General features: G+C 39.8%; 1 protein-coding gene across 3 annotated transcripts in view; it reads right to left on the reverse strand.

Annotated features, from left to right (window-relative positions):
• Window positions 1–4,123: 4,123 nt before the first annotated feature.
• LOC137196216 (NLR family CARD domain-containing protein 3-like) overlaps window positions 4,124–19,111 on the reverse strand; it is a 138,453-nt gene continuing 123,465 nt past the window's right edge. The window contains exons 7-13 of one of the 3 annotated variants that reach the window (XM_067609076.1): window positions 15,797–16,025; window positions 13,822–15,625; window positions 13,537–13,710; window positions 12,563–12,736; window positions 11,378–11,551; window positions 5,659–5,705; window positions 4,124–5,526 (exon numbers count right to left, since the gene is read on the reverse strand). In XM_067609076.1, the coding sequence (XP_067465177.1) occupies window positions 4,940–5,526; window positions 5,659–5,705; window positions 11,378–11,551; window positions 12,563–12,736; window positions 13,537–13,710; window positions 13,822–15,625; window positions 15,797–16,025 (3,189 nt within the window). In that variant the 3' untranslated portion in view covers window positions 4,124–4,939. The remainder of the gene's footprint in view (window positions 5,527–5,658; window positions 5,706–11,377; window positions 11,552–12,562; window positions 12,737–13,536; window positions 13,711–13,821; window positions 15,626–15,796; window positions 16,026–19,111) is intronic. The other 2 variants (XM_067609077.1, XM_067609075.1) reach the window with 2 other exon arrangements.

Consider the following 19,111-nt stretch of genomic DNA (forward strand, 5'->3'; position numbering starts at 1 on the left):
ACACTCTCACCTGTATATAGAAACATTTGTTGGAGCAAAGTTATGTTTGTGATATGATTTATTTATTTATGGATTACAGACACAAAACAAAACAGTGCACAAAGCAAGGTCCATAAAGACATGGATGAGAGAGTTTGGTGTGGATGAACTTGACTGGCCTGCACAGAGTCCTGACCTCAACCCAATAGAACACCTTTGGGATGAATTAGAGCAGAGACTGAAAGCCAGGCCTTCTCGTCACATCACAGAGGTAAATGACTCTGTCTCAGATGCTAACAGTTGAATACAGAACAGGAATCCCAACTAATGTGGCATATAAGGACTGAACGTTGTGGAAATAAATGTAAAAACAAACAAACATTTCTGACTCCTTCACTCTCAGTCACAGACTGTACTTCACACAGTTTCAGTAATCATGAGTTTTAAGGTTGTTTGAAACAAAAGATTAATTAAATGGTGGTTAACCACATAACAGCTGGGGTGCACTATCATATCACCATTGTGACTAAAAATCACTATCATCCCAGAACAGATACTGCACTGAAATTAAAAGAAACTACAACTGTTACCAAAACACTGTTCATTCAATAACTTATCTGTATGTGTTTTACTTTGGGCCAGTTACACAGTTCTTCATTCAGTTTTTGAATCTAAAACTCCTCTCTGGTATTTCAGGTTCCAACAGTGGAGAAAGAACAAAACTAATGAAAATATGTTAGTAGAAAGTTATTCACAGGGTCAAAACACACAACTAGTCTAAAAATAATTTGATTAGAGAAAATGTCCAGGTGTTTATCAATTCATATAAATCACAGTTTAAATGGTGATCAGTTGATCAGGTTGATGAATCCTGACCTGAGAGTTTCCAATGTACAGTGTGGACTCTCCAGTCCAACAGACAGCAGCTTCACTCCTGAACTTTGCAGGTTGTTGTTACTCACTTCCAGCCCTCTCGGACTACAGGACTGGGAGCTGAGAACTGAGGACAGAGCTGCACAGCCTTCCTCTGTGATCAGACATCCTGACAGGCTGCAGACACACAAGGCAACACCTGCTGCCTGGTTTGAAATATGAAAATAAATAAAAAATGAAGTTATTTTATCTTGATTTATCTTATTTATTCATGGATTACAGACACAAAACAGAAATCCAAGTGATAACATGTTACAGTGAAAACACGTATTTCCAACATGGTCCCAAGATGTTAAAAGACAAAGAAACATAAAGAAACACATTCAACATAAAAACTAATCAATACAATCCTGAAATACAAAAACACACCAGCACAGTTTAAGAAATGAAGAATAATAATAGTTAACAGTTCTTTTTTTATTAGAACTAGTGCAGAGCCCGTTCAAAACGTGTCTGTTCAGAACGGACAGATTGATTATTATTTCTCAAGAACCACATATATATGTATCAACTGACAAACGTATCAATTAAAACCAGAAAGATTTAACAAATGAACTGGTTTAAATCCAGTAAGAAACTTCACCAGTGAGACTAAACTGAGGTTGAACCGTAGAAGCAGTTTTGTTGGTGTCTGCTGGAAGGATTTGTGGCAGCACTTTACCTTCCAGCTGGGTAATAACAAGGTAATAGTGGGTAATATTTGATAATAACCAGCTAGTAATAATGCTAATTAACATGTAAAAGCTTGGTATTAACAATGGCTATAACTAAGTAATATTAGATAATAAGGGGCCAAAAATAAAGAGATAATAATGTGAAACACATCTAAAGATGCAAAATGCAAAACTACCAGTTTCTACTTCATTTGACAGTGATGTTTGGTGATTGTGATGAGATGAAACCAACACCAAGAGACATATTGATTACCTCGAAACACACCTGGTAGTTTCTGTGTAACAGCCATGAATCAGCTGCTAAATGCTTCCTTTCATGTTACCTAAGATAAAAAATTATGTATTTCTTTAACTTCAAAATACCATAATAATAAAAAACATGTTTTTAAAAGGCTTGTTTGAAGCTGAAGTTTGATGAGTGAAATATGTCCATAGGCAGCATATATTTCTGGAACTTTTCATCAACAGTAGCACATGTTGTGTTGAGTTAACAGTGGAAGGGTTAGGCCTACCAGGTGTGTTTCCAGGTGATCACTGTGCCTCTTGGTTTGGGTTGTTGCTGTTGGTTTAATCTAATATCACCGTGAAATGAAGTAGAAATATGTAGTTATGCATTTTGCAGCACTGATTCATGGCTATTACACAGAAACTAGCAGACGTGTTTCCAGGTAACAAATCACAGCATTAAAAGAAGAATTTTTACACTTTTACCTCAAAACAAAAGTTCATGTTTGGAACATGAGAGACGAAGAATTTCAGCAGGTTAATCTGATAATCACTGATTTAGACGTCCAAGAACTGTGATGTCATTTGAAGGTATGACACTGATAGTAGCCCATAATATTTAGAAAATATCAACCATATTACATCATTATTATCAGGCTATTACCCCATTAATGTCACCATATTACTGTTTTAAATAAAAACATGATATAACCTTATTATTAGCAGGTTACTGTATAGTTACTGAAATGTTACTGTGATGTTTGTAATTAGTTCTGCCTCATTGTTCTTTAGGTTTATTTCCACTAAATATCCCCTTTCTTCTTGGCCCTTTGTTACCGTGGTTACACCCACTGTTAATACCAAGCTATTACTTATAAACTACCACTATATTACATTATTATTACCTCTTTATTACCTAAATACTAGCCCACCTTTACATTGTTCTAACCAAGCTCTATAGCCAAAGACTCTTTGAAACATCTGGATTAAAATATATTCTGCTGGTTCCACCATTAAAAAGGTTTTGAACATTTTTCCAGGTTGTGACTGTTTCCTGTTCAGGTCGACGCCAACAGTCACAACTTGGCAAGACGGTTAAAAACAGCAGATAATGAAATCTAAATATATTTTAATATCATCCTTCATAGAATAATCTACAACATATAGATACTGAATATACACACACCATCATCAAACCAGTCTGCCCGCTGTTAGATTCATACTGGGACCAGTTAGACTGTGTTATGGGAGGACTGGTGGACACACCTTCTACTTTTCCTCCACATGTCAGAGAGAAACACTCAACTGTTTCATGATTCACTACATTTTATTTCTCAGAGCTTCAATATATTGTTGGATGCAGGACTTTTACTTGTAAAGGAGTATTTGATGGTAGTTTTACTACTTTTACTAAAGTAAAGGATGCGTTTTATTTCTTCCACCTCTGAACATATAAACTGTGTGAAACTCAAGTGTTGGAGGAACAGAAACATGAGCGTCTGCTGCCACCTGCTGTTCACTCACAGCATCACATCCTGTCAGAAGAGGAGCTGTTTGCTTCACTCACACTTTAAAACATGAAAACAGGAACATTTAGGCTTTAAAAAGAAATGAAGATGTTTGAAATAATCACATCCAGTGGATCAATAAACTCCACCAGTGTTCAAATACATACTTATTAAACATATTTATATGAAGTCTTTTCATTCACCATCAGAAATCAAACTGTCTCTTTACAGCGTGTCACCATTAAAACCATTAAAACCACTTTGTTCTTCCACTCTCACATCAGCAGTTTGACTGAACCACATCATCTATCTTATGTGATGCACATTTACAAAGTTTACACAGTATATCAGATATGTTGTAAAGTTCCTTTGATGTATTTTTAGACTTTGATTATGTATCTCACAGTGTGTCTGTAGAACATGAATCCAATCCATCAATCTGATCAATAAACACCATCAGAACTCATCGTTTTTGAGTCGCTCTGACCAAAAAAAGCCAAAAAAGTTTGACAGTGGATGTAAAAAATCAAAACGGACTTTAACTGACGTCAGTTGTGTCGTCACAGACTGTCTGAACTTTAAAGATCCTCCGCACATGTTTTAAGAATATAAAAATACTCTGCTTGGAATAATAATGTGTGTCTGATGTTGAACAACAGCTGTCAGACTGAATGTGAGCTAAACACATTAAACTGACACTTTAAACAGTCCTGAAACTGTCAAATACCTTCAATCTACTATATGAAATTAGATATGAATTAACATGCACACACACAAAAATAAATGGAGAAAACTAACATCAGCTACTGATCATCATGAACTTTATTCTCTACACAGGAACTAAATAAACACTCCAGAGAAAAACTAAATACTTCCTGTATGTCAGAAACACACAACAGCTCCTGGACTTCTCATCTCTAATGCTGTGTTCACATCATATGGGATGGATGGTAGAGGCGGGAAAGATTCCCATGTTTACAACTCGCCAGTGTTCATGTCACACAACAAATCAAGACGGCTGCATGATTACAAAGTTGGTGGAATGAGGCTCAAAAATACTGTTATTGACAATAATCCACCATATCCAGTAAATATCAGAGCTTTCAGCTTTTCCACTTCATAATTACCACTTGAATGTTGACCTGAATTCTATTTACAAGTCAGAATCTCATAATTAGCATCATTCCAATATGATATGAACGCAGCATAAAAGCAGCCACACTCCAGCTGCTGAGCCTCAGCCTTCACCATTAGAGGTGTTCATTTAACCAGCCAATAGGAGGCCTGTTGTTCTGACCATCATTTGTCATGTGATCTCTAAATAAGTGAAGGAATCAGGTAACACAGTTACTCTGAAACTACTAGAAGAACTACAACTAAACATTGTGAAGATCCCATTCCCATTATCCCATTACAGTTCAAGCCTTTCTAATACACTAACAACAGAAAACAACAACAACTGGACTCAGTTTATCATTTGATTCATTTTACAAACAAACTGTCAATCATGTGGAAACCATGTTTACATTTACAAGCAGTGAGAGATCATGTTGGTACTAAATACCATCAGCTGTGTGTGATCCTGTACAGACTGAACTATCTGGTCAGCAGTGAGAAAGTTTATCTGACAGGAGGAGACTCTTCCTCCTCCAGACCACACAGAGACACTGAGGAACCAAACCAGTAGAACCTAAACCCAGCATACAGAGGCTGAGTGAATGTGGTGTTGAAGGTGTGGAGGTGGATCAGTGTGTCAGAGGAGACTCTGTAGAAGGACAGAGTGCCAGCAGGACAGTCCACATACACTGCTACTCTGTTAGAGACAGAGGAGGAGGAGGAGGAGGAGGAGGAGGAGGAGGAGGAGGAGATGGATGTTTCTCTCTTATTGTGATGGACAGAGTAACGACCATCATCAGAGCAGTTCAGACTCCAGGACTGATCATTCCATCCAAACCCACAGTCTTCACTGTTTCCTTTCCTGCTGATTCGTCTGTAACTCACTGATATATCAACGTTTCCTCTCCACTCGACCTCCCAGTAACAGCGACCAGTCAGATCATTTCTACACAGCAGCTGAGGACAGACATCAAATCTGTCTGGATGATCAGGATATGACTGATACTCCTCACATGTCACCTTCCTGTTGTTGTCAGACAGTTTGAGGAATCTGTTTACTGTGTTTGGATCCAGTGTGAGTCGACAGAAATCTGATGGAGAGAATGAGACACAATACAGCTGCAGTTATTGATCTATCATCTGTTTGATGATGACATCATCTTCATCCTCAGTAGGATGTGAATGAGCTTTGTTTTGATGAATGAAATGAAAAACACACTTACACTTCCTCAGACCTGGTGTCAACCATCGGACTCCAGCAGGCTGCAGCCTGAAAGGAGGAGGGGGGTCAGAGCAGCACGTTCTCTTTCAGCATGCAAACATGGACATGACATCACTCTAGAAAAAGCAGCTCTGATCCTCATCACACTGAGCTGCTTTGCTGTTGCTAGGCAACACAACCGTCCATCACATCACGTCGCACCACGACTATCGACAGCAGCTACATTCAGCCAATCAGAAACAGGCGTCTCAAAGTCAAATCATGTCAACAATGAGACTTTTTCTTGTCAGACTCAGCAGTTTGTATTGTGAACAGATGACAGGACTGTTTAAACTGATTCACACTAACATGAAAATGATAAACCGCCTGTTTCTGTTTGTCTTTCCTCAACAATCTTTGGACGACTGACAAGTTATTTCCTCTCACACAGGTGGAACATTCCTGCATGATGGTTACAGCTGACAATCAGCTGCAGTCTCAAGAGTTTGAGCTGATTTACTGTCCACCTGTCTGTCCTCACCTGAGAGTGTCCACCTGTCTGTCCTCACCTGAGAGTGTCCACCTGTCTGTCTGTATCTGAGAGTGTCCACCTGTCTGTCTGTACCTGAGAGTGTCCACCTGTCTGTCCTCACCTGAGAGTGTCCACCTGTCTGTCTCAGTCTCACAGTAATCAGTGAAATATTCACTAAATTTAATCTCTTCGTGTTCATTGACACCATTTTTCCTTTTTTTTGGTGACAGTCAGCAGGATTTTCAAACTAATGTATTTCAGGTGGAAGCAGGTTTCGTTCCTGCAGCAGGTTTTTTTCTGTCAGTTGGGACTCGGGAGCTCAGAGGCTGGATTGTTTTTTCTCATTTGTTCTTCATTTTTAAACTATAACCGCTACATCACTCAACATTTAATCAAGAGATTTGATCCTTGTTTTCATGTTTTTATTCTAATATTAGCAGTCTGCTGGGACCGGAGAGGACGCGCTGCGTATGAGTATTTTCCTCACTGTTGATTTAAATATCTTTAACATTTCTCAACATAAAACATGAAGGCGTCCTTGATAACTCAACAATATGAAAGGTTGTGACCAAGTTTTCTTGTCAGTTTTGGACGATAGCGGAAGCGGCTACATTAGCCTACCCATGATCCTCAGCCACCGTTACTATGGTGAAGACGCTAAAGCTGTGACATAAACTATATTCAGTATAACATTATACAGCAGGGCCGGACTGGGAAAATCATTCAGGCTGGGAAATATAGCTCCAGTCAGACCAGTTTATCAGCGGGGGGTCTGGGGGTCCCCACTAGGAAAACTTTACTTACAAAGACTTGATTTCCTGCATTCTGCTGAATTTTAGTGCATGTGAATAACAAACTAATGAGCCAACAGCTGCTTAGTACAATGTAGTGTTATGAAGCTGAAATAAAACCAAAGGTACATATCATTAAGGAGGGAGACGACACTACTACTACTGTGGCACCAACGCTGCTCTCTACACCTTCAAAAAGAAACAAGCAAGAGCACAACACCCTCCTCAGTTTACTGATATACACTAACAGTTACCCATCAAAGGTTAAAATAGTCCTTTAACCAACGCAAACATTAAATAACACACATCTTTAAGTTCCAACAAATGACAGCAGCCTGAATAGTGACAGAAGACGTTGTGTTGTCTCAATCATTTTAAATTATCAGCTCAAAGTATGAACTCACTCACTGAAACTTTCACCAAAACACATGAATTTTATAATAATATTGACCACATTAACTAGACTACATATGCTAATTAGCTTTAGCATTGACGAGCCAACTACTCTGTTTCTCTGTTTCTCTGAGGCTAGCTGGCTGTGCTAGCTGGCTGTGCTAGCTGGCTGTGCTAGCTGGCTGTGCTTCCTAACATGCTGCGGCTAACGCTCCGCTAGCCTCTCAGCTAACGTTAGCCTCGGCTCTCCATGTGGATCCAACCGGAGCACCGAGCCCCGGTTTGTTATTCAGGTTAAAGCGGGAAGAAGCAGCGAGTCTGTCGGTCAGCTGAGTGAAGTGCAGCCTGCGGAGGAAACACCGGGACCGTCAGGGTGAAACAGTCCGTGGAGGAGCTGCTATGTTCGGCTGCACAGATAGGAAACCCCTCGGCTGACAGGAGGTATCACTCTGTTTGGAAAAAAAAAAAATCTTCTTTTTGGTTTATAACGGCAGTTGTCAACCAGCGTATTAGGTGCATTACTGCCACCTTCTGCTCCGGGGTGTGGACCAGAGATTAAATCCTACACATTAATCCTGTCTGTCTAATAAACTCAAAGAAAACTACTGCTGCACCCACTTGGCAGGTTCATTAAAGTTTTAACACTGAGCTCCTGAAGTCCAGTCTTCCTGAGTTCTTCCTTCATATATTGTCTTTATTGATCATATTTAGTACAATCTATGCTTGCATGCATAATAGTCTCCTCAGCCAGCTGGAAAAAATATGTGCATATATCTTATATATGACGTACTTGATATATTCTCAATACCAAATACACCAAGTTGGGACTTGTGTACTTGCTAGTTCAGACTTGGCAAGTTGGACTCAGTAGTACAAACTTGTGAGGACGAGAGGATGCAGTAGATCATTCTGCAGCTGGAACAGCAGCAGCTCAGCTTCAACACACCTACCTGACTGTACTGTGACAAAATAATCTCAACTCAAAGCTCCACTAACACTTTTTATCTCACAAAACAAAAACCTCACTGACAGAGAGATGCAGTAAATGATGTTATTCAGTCTGTAATGTAGCTATAATAAAAATCTAAACTGTTATGTAGCTTAATAAAATAAATGAAATGAATCTGTTCATTTGAATCCATGTATATGTGTGTAAATGTGGTGATATGTGTACATGTGGAGCTCCAGAGGCAGCGCTGCTGTTCTGTCCAGTAAAAACATGAAGCTTCACTTTACATTCAGACAAACTAATGTTGCAGCTACAATTGTTAGATTTCATCTGTGAGACCAACATTTATCTTCCAGAAGGAATTATATCATATATCTAAATGCTGCGGAGACATTAGAGCCAGCGGTGAATCAGCAAAGAGCTGCAGATCAGTTCATGGATCATGTTCTCCCCGGGATGACCACATGTTGACCGGCCGATCATCTCAGGAGTCGGGCTGCTAGCAGCTGAGATGAGCGGCTGGTCCAAACATCTCCCAACACATCCCAGCAGGCTTACAGACTGGAGTTACTGGGATAAACTGGCCACATGTTGGAATCTACATGTTACTTTCTCTCCTGAAAACATTAAAAATTGATAAAGTCACATATTAATAATCCTACAATTCAAGTTACAACAGCTTTTAGCCTGACTCAAAGTCTCCGCCATCGCTGCCGGTTGGTGTGAAATGCATTCTGGGATACTTGGATGCTTTTCATTACGCTAACGTGTCTCCTGGTTTCTCTCACTCGCGTCTCTTCTCCCAGCGAGGATGAGAGAGAGACGTGAGGACGGAGGAATTTAATTTATCAAACGGGACGTCGTCGCTCACTCCAGCATCATTTTGAGGAGACAAGTTGTCATGACGCACTTCACCCTAAATGTCAAATATGAATAAGTCAGCAATAGAAATGACTAAGTAACAGTTTAAACTCTAAAGTTTGCATTTAAAATTCATGTACAATGAATGAAGACTTTACACTGTTACTTAATCATTTCTACATATTGATAGCTGGAAGGAAAACAGCTGATAACTGCTCCAGTGTTTAATCATTTGATTATAGATCTATAGCAGCGTCTGTCTGTCACAGAATGAGACACAAACAGACAATTTAAACCTGTTAATTACTGAAAGAACAGAACCCACATAAAGGAACAATAGAAACAGCTGCAGCCTGCAGAATATGTTTAAATAATATATATATATATACACACACACACACACACACACACACACACATATTCACACCTTCCTATAGATAGATAGATAGCTCATTGGCCCACTAACAATAATAATAATAATAATAATAATAATAATGATAATAACTCGAATAGTAGGCCTACAAATATTCATTAACTCATTCTTTTCTTAAAAAAGCTTTTTTTTAACAACAAAGAGCTGTGATAACAATCGTCACATAAAATCAGTAAAAGTAGAAAAAGTAATCCCATTTATTTTCCCAGATGACCACTGGGGAAGTAACCTTGTGGCAGCCGTTTAATGTAAATGGTTAAATATGGTTTAATTGATTTTGCAATTGAAATCATTGTTTATTCTGCTTATGATGATCTATGTTATTGCTAAAAGTGTTTATGGTATTGTTTTTGTTTTGTTTGGGATTCCTTTTATGTCCTGTGGGCATGTCGCCACCAAGGGATGCGTTGTGTAACAGGTGGATATATGGGTCAGGTGTTGTGCCGCGGCGTATGGAAAAAACACCCTAAATGTTTGGTTAGAAGGCGATGGTTATAAACAGTTTTTTGACCACGTTATATAGAGTTTTCATTGCCATAAAAGGAATTTTCATTTTCTCTTGGATGTATTAACAATTAAGAAAACAGTTTGGAATGAATTTGAGTTATAAAATAAAAGTTATACTTTCTTAAAGTGTGGCGAGCAAAATTTTGTAAAACATGCGTTAAGCAGACCACCCCCTCAACACCATGGCTTTTAACAAGAAAAGCTGACACAAATCCCATTCTTCTCTTAAAGCTTTTTTTTTTTTAACAACAATCGTCATACAACAACAGTGAAAGTAGAAAAAGTAATCTCATTTATTTTCCTAGATGAACTGTTTCATGACGTCCGGTTTAAACATTTCCAACAGTTAATGGGCCTGAAACTCTCCCAGCTGATCAGTTCATCGGTACAAACAAATAACAGCTGCGTTGAAATAAAAACTCTAGAGGACTGTGTAGCTATATGATAAAGCTTTAGTCAACAATGAGTCCCAAACTGCATTGCCTCATGAAATCAGCCAATCACAAAGCTTCAAATTCTGATTACTGCACAGTTTATGGCTGATCAGGTTTATTATACATACACACATTATATTCTTTACATTTCAATGTACAGTACATTATGTTGTTCCTGATTGTAACCACCAATCTTCAGTACTGTTTAATGTTATACTGAATATAGTTCATTTCATGGCTTTAGCTGGCGTCTTTACCATAGTAACGGTCGCTGAGGATCATGGGTAGGCTAACGTAGCTGCTTCCACTGTCGTCCAAAACTTACAAGAAACTTGATTTCTCAGAATAAAAGCTGAAATAATTAAAACGGATGGTCATAACCTTTCATATTGTTGAGTTATCAAGGACACCTTCTTGTTTAGTGTTGAGAAATGTTAAAGATATTAAAATCGACAGTGAGGAAAATACTCATACGCAGTGCGTCCTCTCCAGTCCGACCACCAGACTGGTAATATTAGGAAAAAAAATGAAAAGAAGGATAAAATCTCTTGATTAAATGTTGAGTGATGTAGCGGTTATAGTTTAAAAATGAATAGCATATGAGAACAAACAATACAGCCTCTAAGCTCCCGAGTCCCAACTGACAGAAAAAAATGTCCTGCAGGAACAAAAATCTACTTCCACCTGAAATACATTAGTTTGAAAGTCGTCCTGACTGTCACGAAATAAATGGAAAAAGTGTCCATGTACACGAATAGATACATTAAATTACATGACTGTTGCACGACAGAGTGTGAACCTGTCTATCCACTCCTGAGAGAGTCCACCTGTCTGTCCATACCTGAGAGTGTCCAGTCTCCAGTGTGGATCCTCCAGTCCAGCTGAGAGCAGCTTCTCTCCCAAGTCTCCTGGATGATTGTAGCTCATGTCCAGCTCTCTTAGATGGAAGGGGTTGGAGCTCAGAGCTGAGGCCAGAGAAGCACAGCCTTCCTCTGTGATCAGACATCCTGACAGGCTGCAGACACACAAAACAACACACGTGTCACATAATCTGAGATCACTGCAGGACTGAACGGTAGTGTCTTTATTACTTTCATTACTAGTATTTTTTTGTAATCTTTAAAGTTAAACTTAATACTTCCAGTCACTATTTCTCAATTCAAATGGCCAACGATTGTAAGGCTTATATTGTGAAGCAGTTCCAGCTTCCTGTAACCTTAGTCAACATGATGTTAGCGTCTGCTAACTCTTCACTGCCAAAAATAGGTCTAAATAAAAGAATAGTAAAAGAAGAAACAGCCAAAATGAGCTGCTAAGATGAAGAGCTGCAGGTGACAAACTCTGACTACAGCTTGTAATAATATCAAACCTCCAACATGTCACAGAGGTAAATGACTCCATCTCAGAGGCTCACAGTCAAATACAGAACAGGAATCCCAACTAATGTGGCATATACACAAATTATATATATATGTATATGTAATGTGAACGTTGTGGAAATAAATGTATAAACTAACAATAAGGAAACATTTCTGACTCCTTCACTCACACTCACTGACTCTACTTCACACAGTTTCAGTAATCATCCAGAGTTTTAAGGTTATTTGAAACAAAAAAAGAATTACATGGTGGTGAACCACATAACAGTTGGTGTGCACTGTCATATCATCATTGTGACTAAAAATCACTATCATCCCAGCACAGATACTGCACTGAAATTAAAGGAAACTATAACTGTTACCAAAACACTGATCACTGAATAACTGTCTGCATGTGTTTTACTTTGGGCCAGTTACACAGTTCTTCATTCAGTTTTTGAATCTAAAACTCCTATCTCGTATTTCAGGTTCCAACAGCGGAGACAGAATTAAACAAATGGAAATATATTAGTAGAAATTTATTCACAGGGTCAAAAGACACAACAGGTCTGAAAATTATTTGGGTAGAGAAAATGTCCAGGTGTTTATCAACTCATATAAATCACAGTTTAAATAGTGATCAGTTGTGCAGATTGATGAATTCTGACCTGAGAGTTTCCAGTCTGCAGTGTGGACTCTCCAGTCCAGCAGACAGCAGCTTCACTCCTGAACTTTGCAAGTTGTTGTTACTCAGATCTAGCTCTCTCAGATGGGAGGGGTTGGAGCTCAGAGCTGAGGCCAGAGAAGCACAGCCTTCCTCTGTGATCAGACATCCTGACAGCCTGCAGACACACAAAACAACATACATGTCACATAATCTGAGATCACTGCAGGACTGAACGGTAGTGTCTTTATTACTTTCATCACTAGTATTTTTTTGTAATCTTTAAAGTTAAACTTAATACTTCCAGTCACTACTTCTAAATTCAAATGGCAAACCACAGTAAGGTTTGTATTGTGAGGCAGTTCCAGCTTTCAAATACAGAACAGGAATCCCAACTAATGTGGCATATACACAAATTATAAATATATGTATATGTAATGTGAACGTTGTGGAAATAAATGTATAAACTAACAATAAGGAAACATTTCTGACTCCTTCACTCACACTCACTGACTCTACTTCACACAGTTTCAGTAATCATCCAGAGTTTTAAGGTTATTTGAAACAAAAAAAGAATTACATGGTGGTTAACCACATAACAGCTGGGGTGCACTGTCATATCACCATGGTGACTAAAAATCACTATCATCCCAGCACAGATGCTCTGAAATTAAAAGAAACTATAACTGTTACCAAAACACTGATCACTGAATAATTGTCTGTATGTGTTTTACTTTGGGCCAGTTACACAGTTCTTCATTCAGTTTTTGAATCTAAAACTCCTCTCTGGTATTTCAGGTTATGACAGCAGAGACAGAACAAAATTAATGAAAATATGTTAGTAGAAAGTTATTCACAGGGTCTAAACACACAACTGGTCTGAAAATAATTTGAGTAGAGAAAATGTCCAGGTGTTTTTCAACTCATATAAATCACACTTTAAATGGTGATCAGTTGATCAGGTTGATGAATCCCAACCTGAGAGTTTCCAGTCTGCAGTGTGGACTCTCCAGTCCAGCAGACAGCAGCTTCACTCCTGAACTCTGCAGGTTGTTGTTACTCATGTCTAGCTCTTTCAGACTGGAGGACTGGGAGCTGAGAACTGAGGACAGAGCTGCATAGCTTCTCTCTGTGAGGTTACAGTCAGTCAGTCTGGAGAACAAATGTGGAAAAATACATAATTTATTTTTCTCCCCTCTTGAAAAAATCTCTTTGAATATCTTTTCAATAAATCAATCAATAAATAACTATCTGTGCACTTACAGAGCTTTGTTGGAGGCCTTGACCACTGGCAGCAGCCTCAGAAGAGCCTCCTCTGAAGCAGAGTATTTCTTCAGGTCAAACACGTCTAGATCTTTTTCTGATGACAGTAAGATGAAGACCAGAGCTGACCACTGAGCAGGAGACAGTTTATCTGTGGAGAGACTTCCTGATCTCAGGGACTGTTGGATCTCCTTCACTAAAGAATGATCATTAAGTTCATTCAGATAGTGGAACAGATTGATGCTTCTCTCTGCAGACAGATCCTCACTGATCTTCTTCTTGATGTACTCGACTGTTTCCTGACTGGTCAGTGAGCTACTTCCTGTCTGTGTCAGCAGACCACTGAGGAGAGTCTGATTGGTCTGCAGTGAAAGACCCAGGAGGAAGCGGAGGAACAAGTCCAGGTGTCCATTTGGACTCTTTAAAGCCTCATCCACAGCGCTCTGGTAGAAATGTGTTGGTTCAGGTTTTTCTTTAAAGACTTTAGGCCACCAGGATGTTGTTTGTTGTTCTGCCAGCAGATTGACTCCAGAGTTGATGAATGTCAGATGGACATGAAGAGCAGCCAGAAACTCCTGAACGCTTAGATGGACGAAGCAGAACACTTTGTCCTGGTACAGCCCTCTCTCCTCTTTAAAGACCTGTGTGAACACTCCTGAGTACACTGAGGCTGCTCTGATATCGATGCCACACTCTGTCAGGTCTGATTCATAGAAGATCAGGTTGCCTTTCTGCAGCTGCTGAAAAGCCAGTTTTCCCAGAGACTCAATCATCTTCCTGCTCTTTTTATTCCAGTGTGGATCTGTCTCAGCTCCTCCATCATACTTGACATTCTTCAGCTTGGACTGAACCACCAGGAAATGGATGTACATCTCAGTCAGGGTCTTGGGCAGCTCTCCTCCCTCTCTGCTTTTCAACAGATCCTCCAGAACTGTAGCAGTGATCCAGCAGAAGACTGGGATGTGACACATGATGTGGAGGCTTCGTGATGTCTTGATGTGGGAGATGATTGTGCTGGCCTGCTTCTCATCTCTGAATCTCTTCTTGAAGTATTCCTCCTTCTGTGGGTCAGTGAACCCTCTGACCTCTGTCACCATGTCAACACACCAAGGAAGGATCTGATTGGCTGCTGCAGGTCGTGTGGTTATCCAGAGGCGAGCAGAGGGAAGCAGTTTCCCCCTGATGAGGTTTGTCAGCAGCACATCCACTGAGGTGGACTCTGTAACATCAGTCAGGATCTTAGTGTTGTGGAAGTCCAGAGGAAGTCGACACTCATCCAGACCATCAAAGATGAACACAACCTGGAACTCTTCAAACCTGCAGATTCCTGCTTCTTTGGTTTCAGTAAAGAAGTGATGAACAAGTTCCACCAAGCTGTACTTTTTCTCTTTCAGCACATTCAGCTCTCTGAAAGTGAATGGAAATGTGAACTGTATGTCCTGGTTGGCTTTGTCTTCAGCCCAGTCCAGAGTGAACTTCTGTGTTAAGACTGTTTTCCCAATGCCAGCCACTCCCTTTGTCATCGCTGTTCTGATTGGTTCATCTCTTCCAGGTGAGGCTTTAAATATGTTTTCTTGTCTGATGGTTGTTTCTGGTCTGTCTGTTTTCCTGGATGCTGTTTCAATCTGTCTGACCTCATGTTCATCATTGACCTCTGCAGTCCCTCCCTCTGTGATGTAGAGCTCTGTGTAGATCTGATTCAGAAGGGTTGGGTTTCCTGCTTTAGCAATCCCCTCAAACACACACTGGAACTTCTTCTTCAGGTTAGACTTGAGTTTACGTTGACACCTACCAGCATGACTTTCTGAATGAACACACAGGAAATAGGATCAATGAATGAAGTATGAAGCAAATATTTAAACATTTAATTTCCATCAAAGAATGAGTGAATAAAACATATTTTCCTCCATCTGTTGAGACATCAGTAAATGTCTCATTTATCCATCATGTTAAATCTTTATAGACATCCTCTTACTGCTCTGCAGACAGTCAGCCAGCTCCTCCTGCTTCATTCTCCTCAGGAAGTGCAGAGTGATCTTCAGAAATGCCTCTCTGCTGCTCCTCCTCTGCTCTTCCTCCTCACCTTCCAACACCTCCTCATCCTCCCTCTGACTCTCTAAGCATTCTGGGTAATCTGGACTCAGATCCCTCTGCATCTTCTTCAGCTCATTCTTCACAAAGGTGAAGATGTTCTTCTCCAGCAGCTGGAACAGAATACTATGTGAATCACACAATCAAACTAACATCATGAAGCAAACAGCAGATCCATGTTGGACAGACTGACAATCCACTGGTCTACAAAGTGCAGCATGGAGATGATTGTGAACACAATAGATGTAAATGTAGTTGTTGTACATGTACAGACCATAAATATGGAGTCCAGGTGTGTTTGATGCTGCTGGGAAAACTGACCACCGGGAACCTCTGAGCTCTCCTGGTCCACTCTGTGGAGGAATCATGAAGAATGAGCTCACATTATCTCTGTCCACACAGAGACAAACACAAGCTTAAGGTCCATCAAGTGATATTTGGATGTGAACAGAGAATCAGATGACTCCCTGTAGTGGTAAAGCTTTACTAGTCCTGCTGATCTCACTGAGAATCAACAGCTCAGTCTGTTTGTAGCTTTCAGCTCAGTGTTTTGCTTCATCAGTCAGTTTGGTTTAGTCCCAACAGCTCTGAACAACCGTCTTGTGTTTGAGCAGGTTGAGGAGTATTTAGTCAGTTACAATATGTTGTATGAGCTTCAGTCTGGCTTTACAGCAGCAGACTCTACTGACACCTGTCTGATTCACTTGTTTGATTTTATTAGACAAAACCTTGATGGAGGAAATTATGCTGACTTGCAGAAAGCTTTTGACACAGTGAATCATTCTGTACTGTTGTCAAAGTTACAGTGCATGGTGTTTGGACATACTGCTGTAAAATGGTTTATTTCTTACATTACAGGAAGAACTCAAGTCTGTGATGTTGAAGTGGTTCTATCAGAACCTCAGGATATTACATGTGTGGTGCTGCAAGGTTCTGTTTTAGGGCCTCTTTTATTTCTTATGTATATAAATGATACGACAGCTGCTGTGACATGCAAGCTGCTGCTGTATGCTGATGATTCTGCATTACTGCTATCTGGGAATGATGTCAGTGAAATTCACAACTCTTAGTAATGAATCAGAAAGTGTGAGAGAGTGGCTCATAGATAACAAGCTTTCAATACATTTGGGTAAAACCCAGTCAATCCTGTTTGGAACAAAGACGTCAAGAACAAATACACTGAAAATCTTTTGTAATGAAACTGAAATTTTATAATATTTTGTTTCATATTTAGGAATAATATTGGACCAGTCACTGTCCTGTGAATCTGTTGTTGATAAAATATTATCTAAGAGTGGCAGCAAACTTCAGTTCCTGTTTCACAGACTAAGACTCTTTTTGACTTTTCTGTTGAGAAACTTCTCATGTCCTCATTGGTACAGCGTCAGTTTGATTCTGCCTGTTCTGATTGGTTCAGTGGTTTGACATCTAAATTTAGGAACAAACTGCAGGTGATGCAAAATAATATTATTCAGTATTTATTAAATGTATCCTCTTTAACTCATGTTGGTGATGAATTCAGAAGTGTGGGACTGCTGTCAGTACACCTCAGAGTAGAACAACAGAAGCTGCATCATATGTTCAACATTATCAATAGGTTTGCTCCTCAATACTTCACAGATAACAATGGAACATACTCAGTATGGCTATAACACCAGGGCCAGTGTGTGTTCATATAAAGTCCCTCCAGTGAATAATGTAGCCAGAAGTTCCTTTTTTTAAGCTGCTGCCGTGTTTTGGAACAGCCTCCTGTTACACATCCAGCTGTTAAAAATGAGAGGAGCTTATAGAAGTCAGGTCAGGACTTATTTATGGAACATGTTCACAGGTTTATAATGAAATCTGCAATTCCATTTTTACTTCAGCCATCAAATTGTCTTTGTTGTACTTTGTGTTTTGATGTGGGAGTTTATTATTTTATTTAATTTGTGGTGATTCAGTTTTATGTTGTATGTCTTGTGTTTTGTCTTTTAACATCTTGGGTCCATGTTGGAAATAAGTGTTTTCACTTTAACATGTTTTTTATGTCTGTAATGTATAAATAAATCATATCATGTCACTTTTCATATTAAAAAGCGAGTGCAACACCATGAATGTCTTCCAGGAGAGACTGTCTGAACATGTGATCTGTTATCTCCATATTTAAATGATTATCACGTCTCCTCCCTCTCTATGATGGCCGGCTTTTCACTGACGTGGTCAGACAACACGTCGTACAAACCAGTTCTTTTCTAGCATAACCCGACGTTTACTGTCAGTTACAGCTTACATCTGATCAGCAGATGGACGTCCTCCTTTAAAATCAATGAAATCCTCTTTTGACCGGTTGCTCTTAAAGGACAGACAGCTGGGTTCAGGTCTAGGAGAGTCTGGTCTCTGCTGCTGGATCCTGAAACAACAACAGCTCTGATAAATGTGCATGTTGGATAGAAATGAAAAGTCTGTTCAGTCTTTGCAGCTTTACATTCTGACCTTCCATCAGCAGGTTGTCCAGGTTTAAAACGTAAAGGTTCCTCCATGGACCAGTCACTCTTCATGGACACACAGCTGGGTCCAGGTCCAGGTCCAGGTCCAGGTCCAGGTCCAGGTCCAGCAGAGTCTGGTCTGTGCTGCTTCTTTGTTCTTCAACACAACACACACAGAGCTCTGAGTGTGAATAATGATGGTGGAGTGATGTGAGTGGAGAACAGTGATGGACAGTTAGAGATCCTCATCTCACCTCTGAGCTTTGGTCTGGCTGTCATGTTCCCCACACAGAGAGCTTTTAGAGGGAGGGACTCCCTCCTCTCTGTCCTCACACTGATCCATAACAGAGAAACACCTTCACACAAACACAACAACAAGCTCATTCATTACAACAAGCTGCACATCACACCAGCACTGCAGTTACAACAGCGTCATTCTTGATTCAACCACCAGATGGCATCAAAGTAAGACATTATTCTTCATTTCCACTGAGGTTTAATGTTTAATGTTTTACTTTCAGAAGGTTCCAGTTCTCTGTTGGCTTTTCATTTACCACTATAGAGCACATTTAATGGAGATGAGCTGCTGGTGGAGTCAGCTGTGTGGCAGAAGAAATAAAAATACTCACCAGGTGAATTCAGATCCACATCCAGTCACAGAGTCTTTGTAGCTTCACCTGCAGAGGAAACACAGAGAGAGAAACTGCTGCTGATTCTCCTTCATCAGTCCTTCA

This window comes from Thunnus thynnus, chromosome 13 (genome assembly GCF_963924715.1).
Source record: "Thunnus thynnus chromosome 13, fThuThy2.1, whole genome shotgun sequence".
Classification (NCBI taxonomy): domain Eukaryota; kingdom Metazoa; phylum Chordata; class Actinopteri; order Scombriformes; family Scombridae; genus Thunnus; species Thunnus thynnus.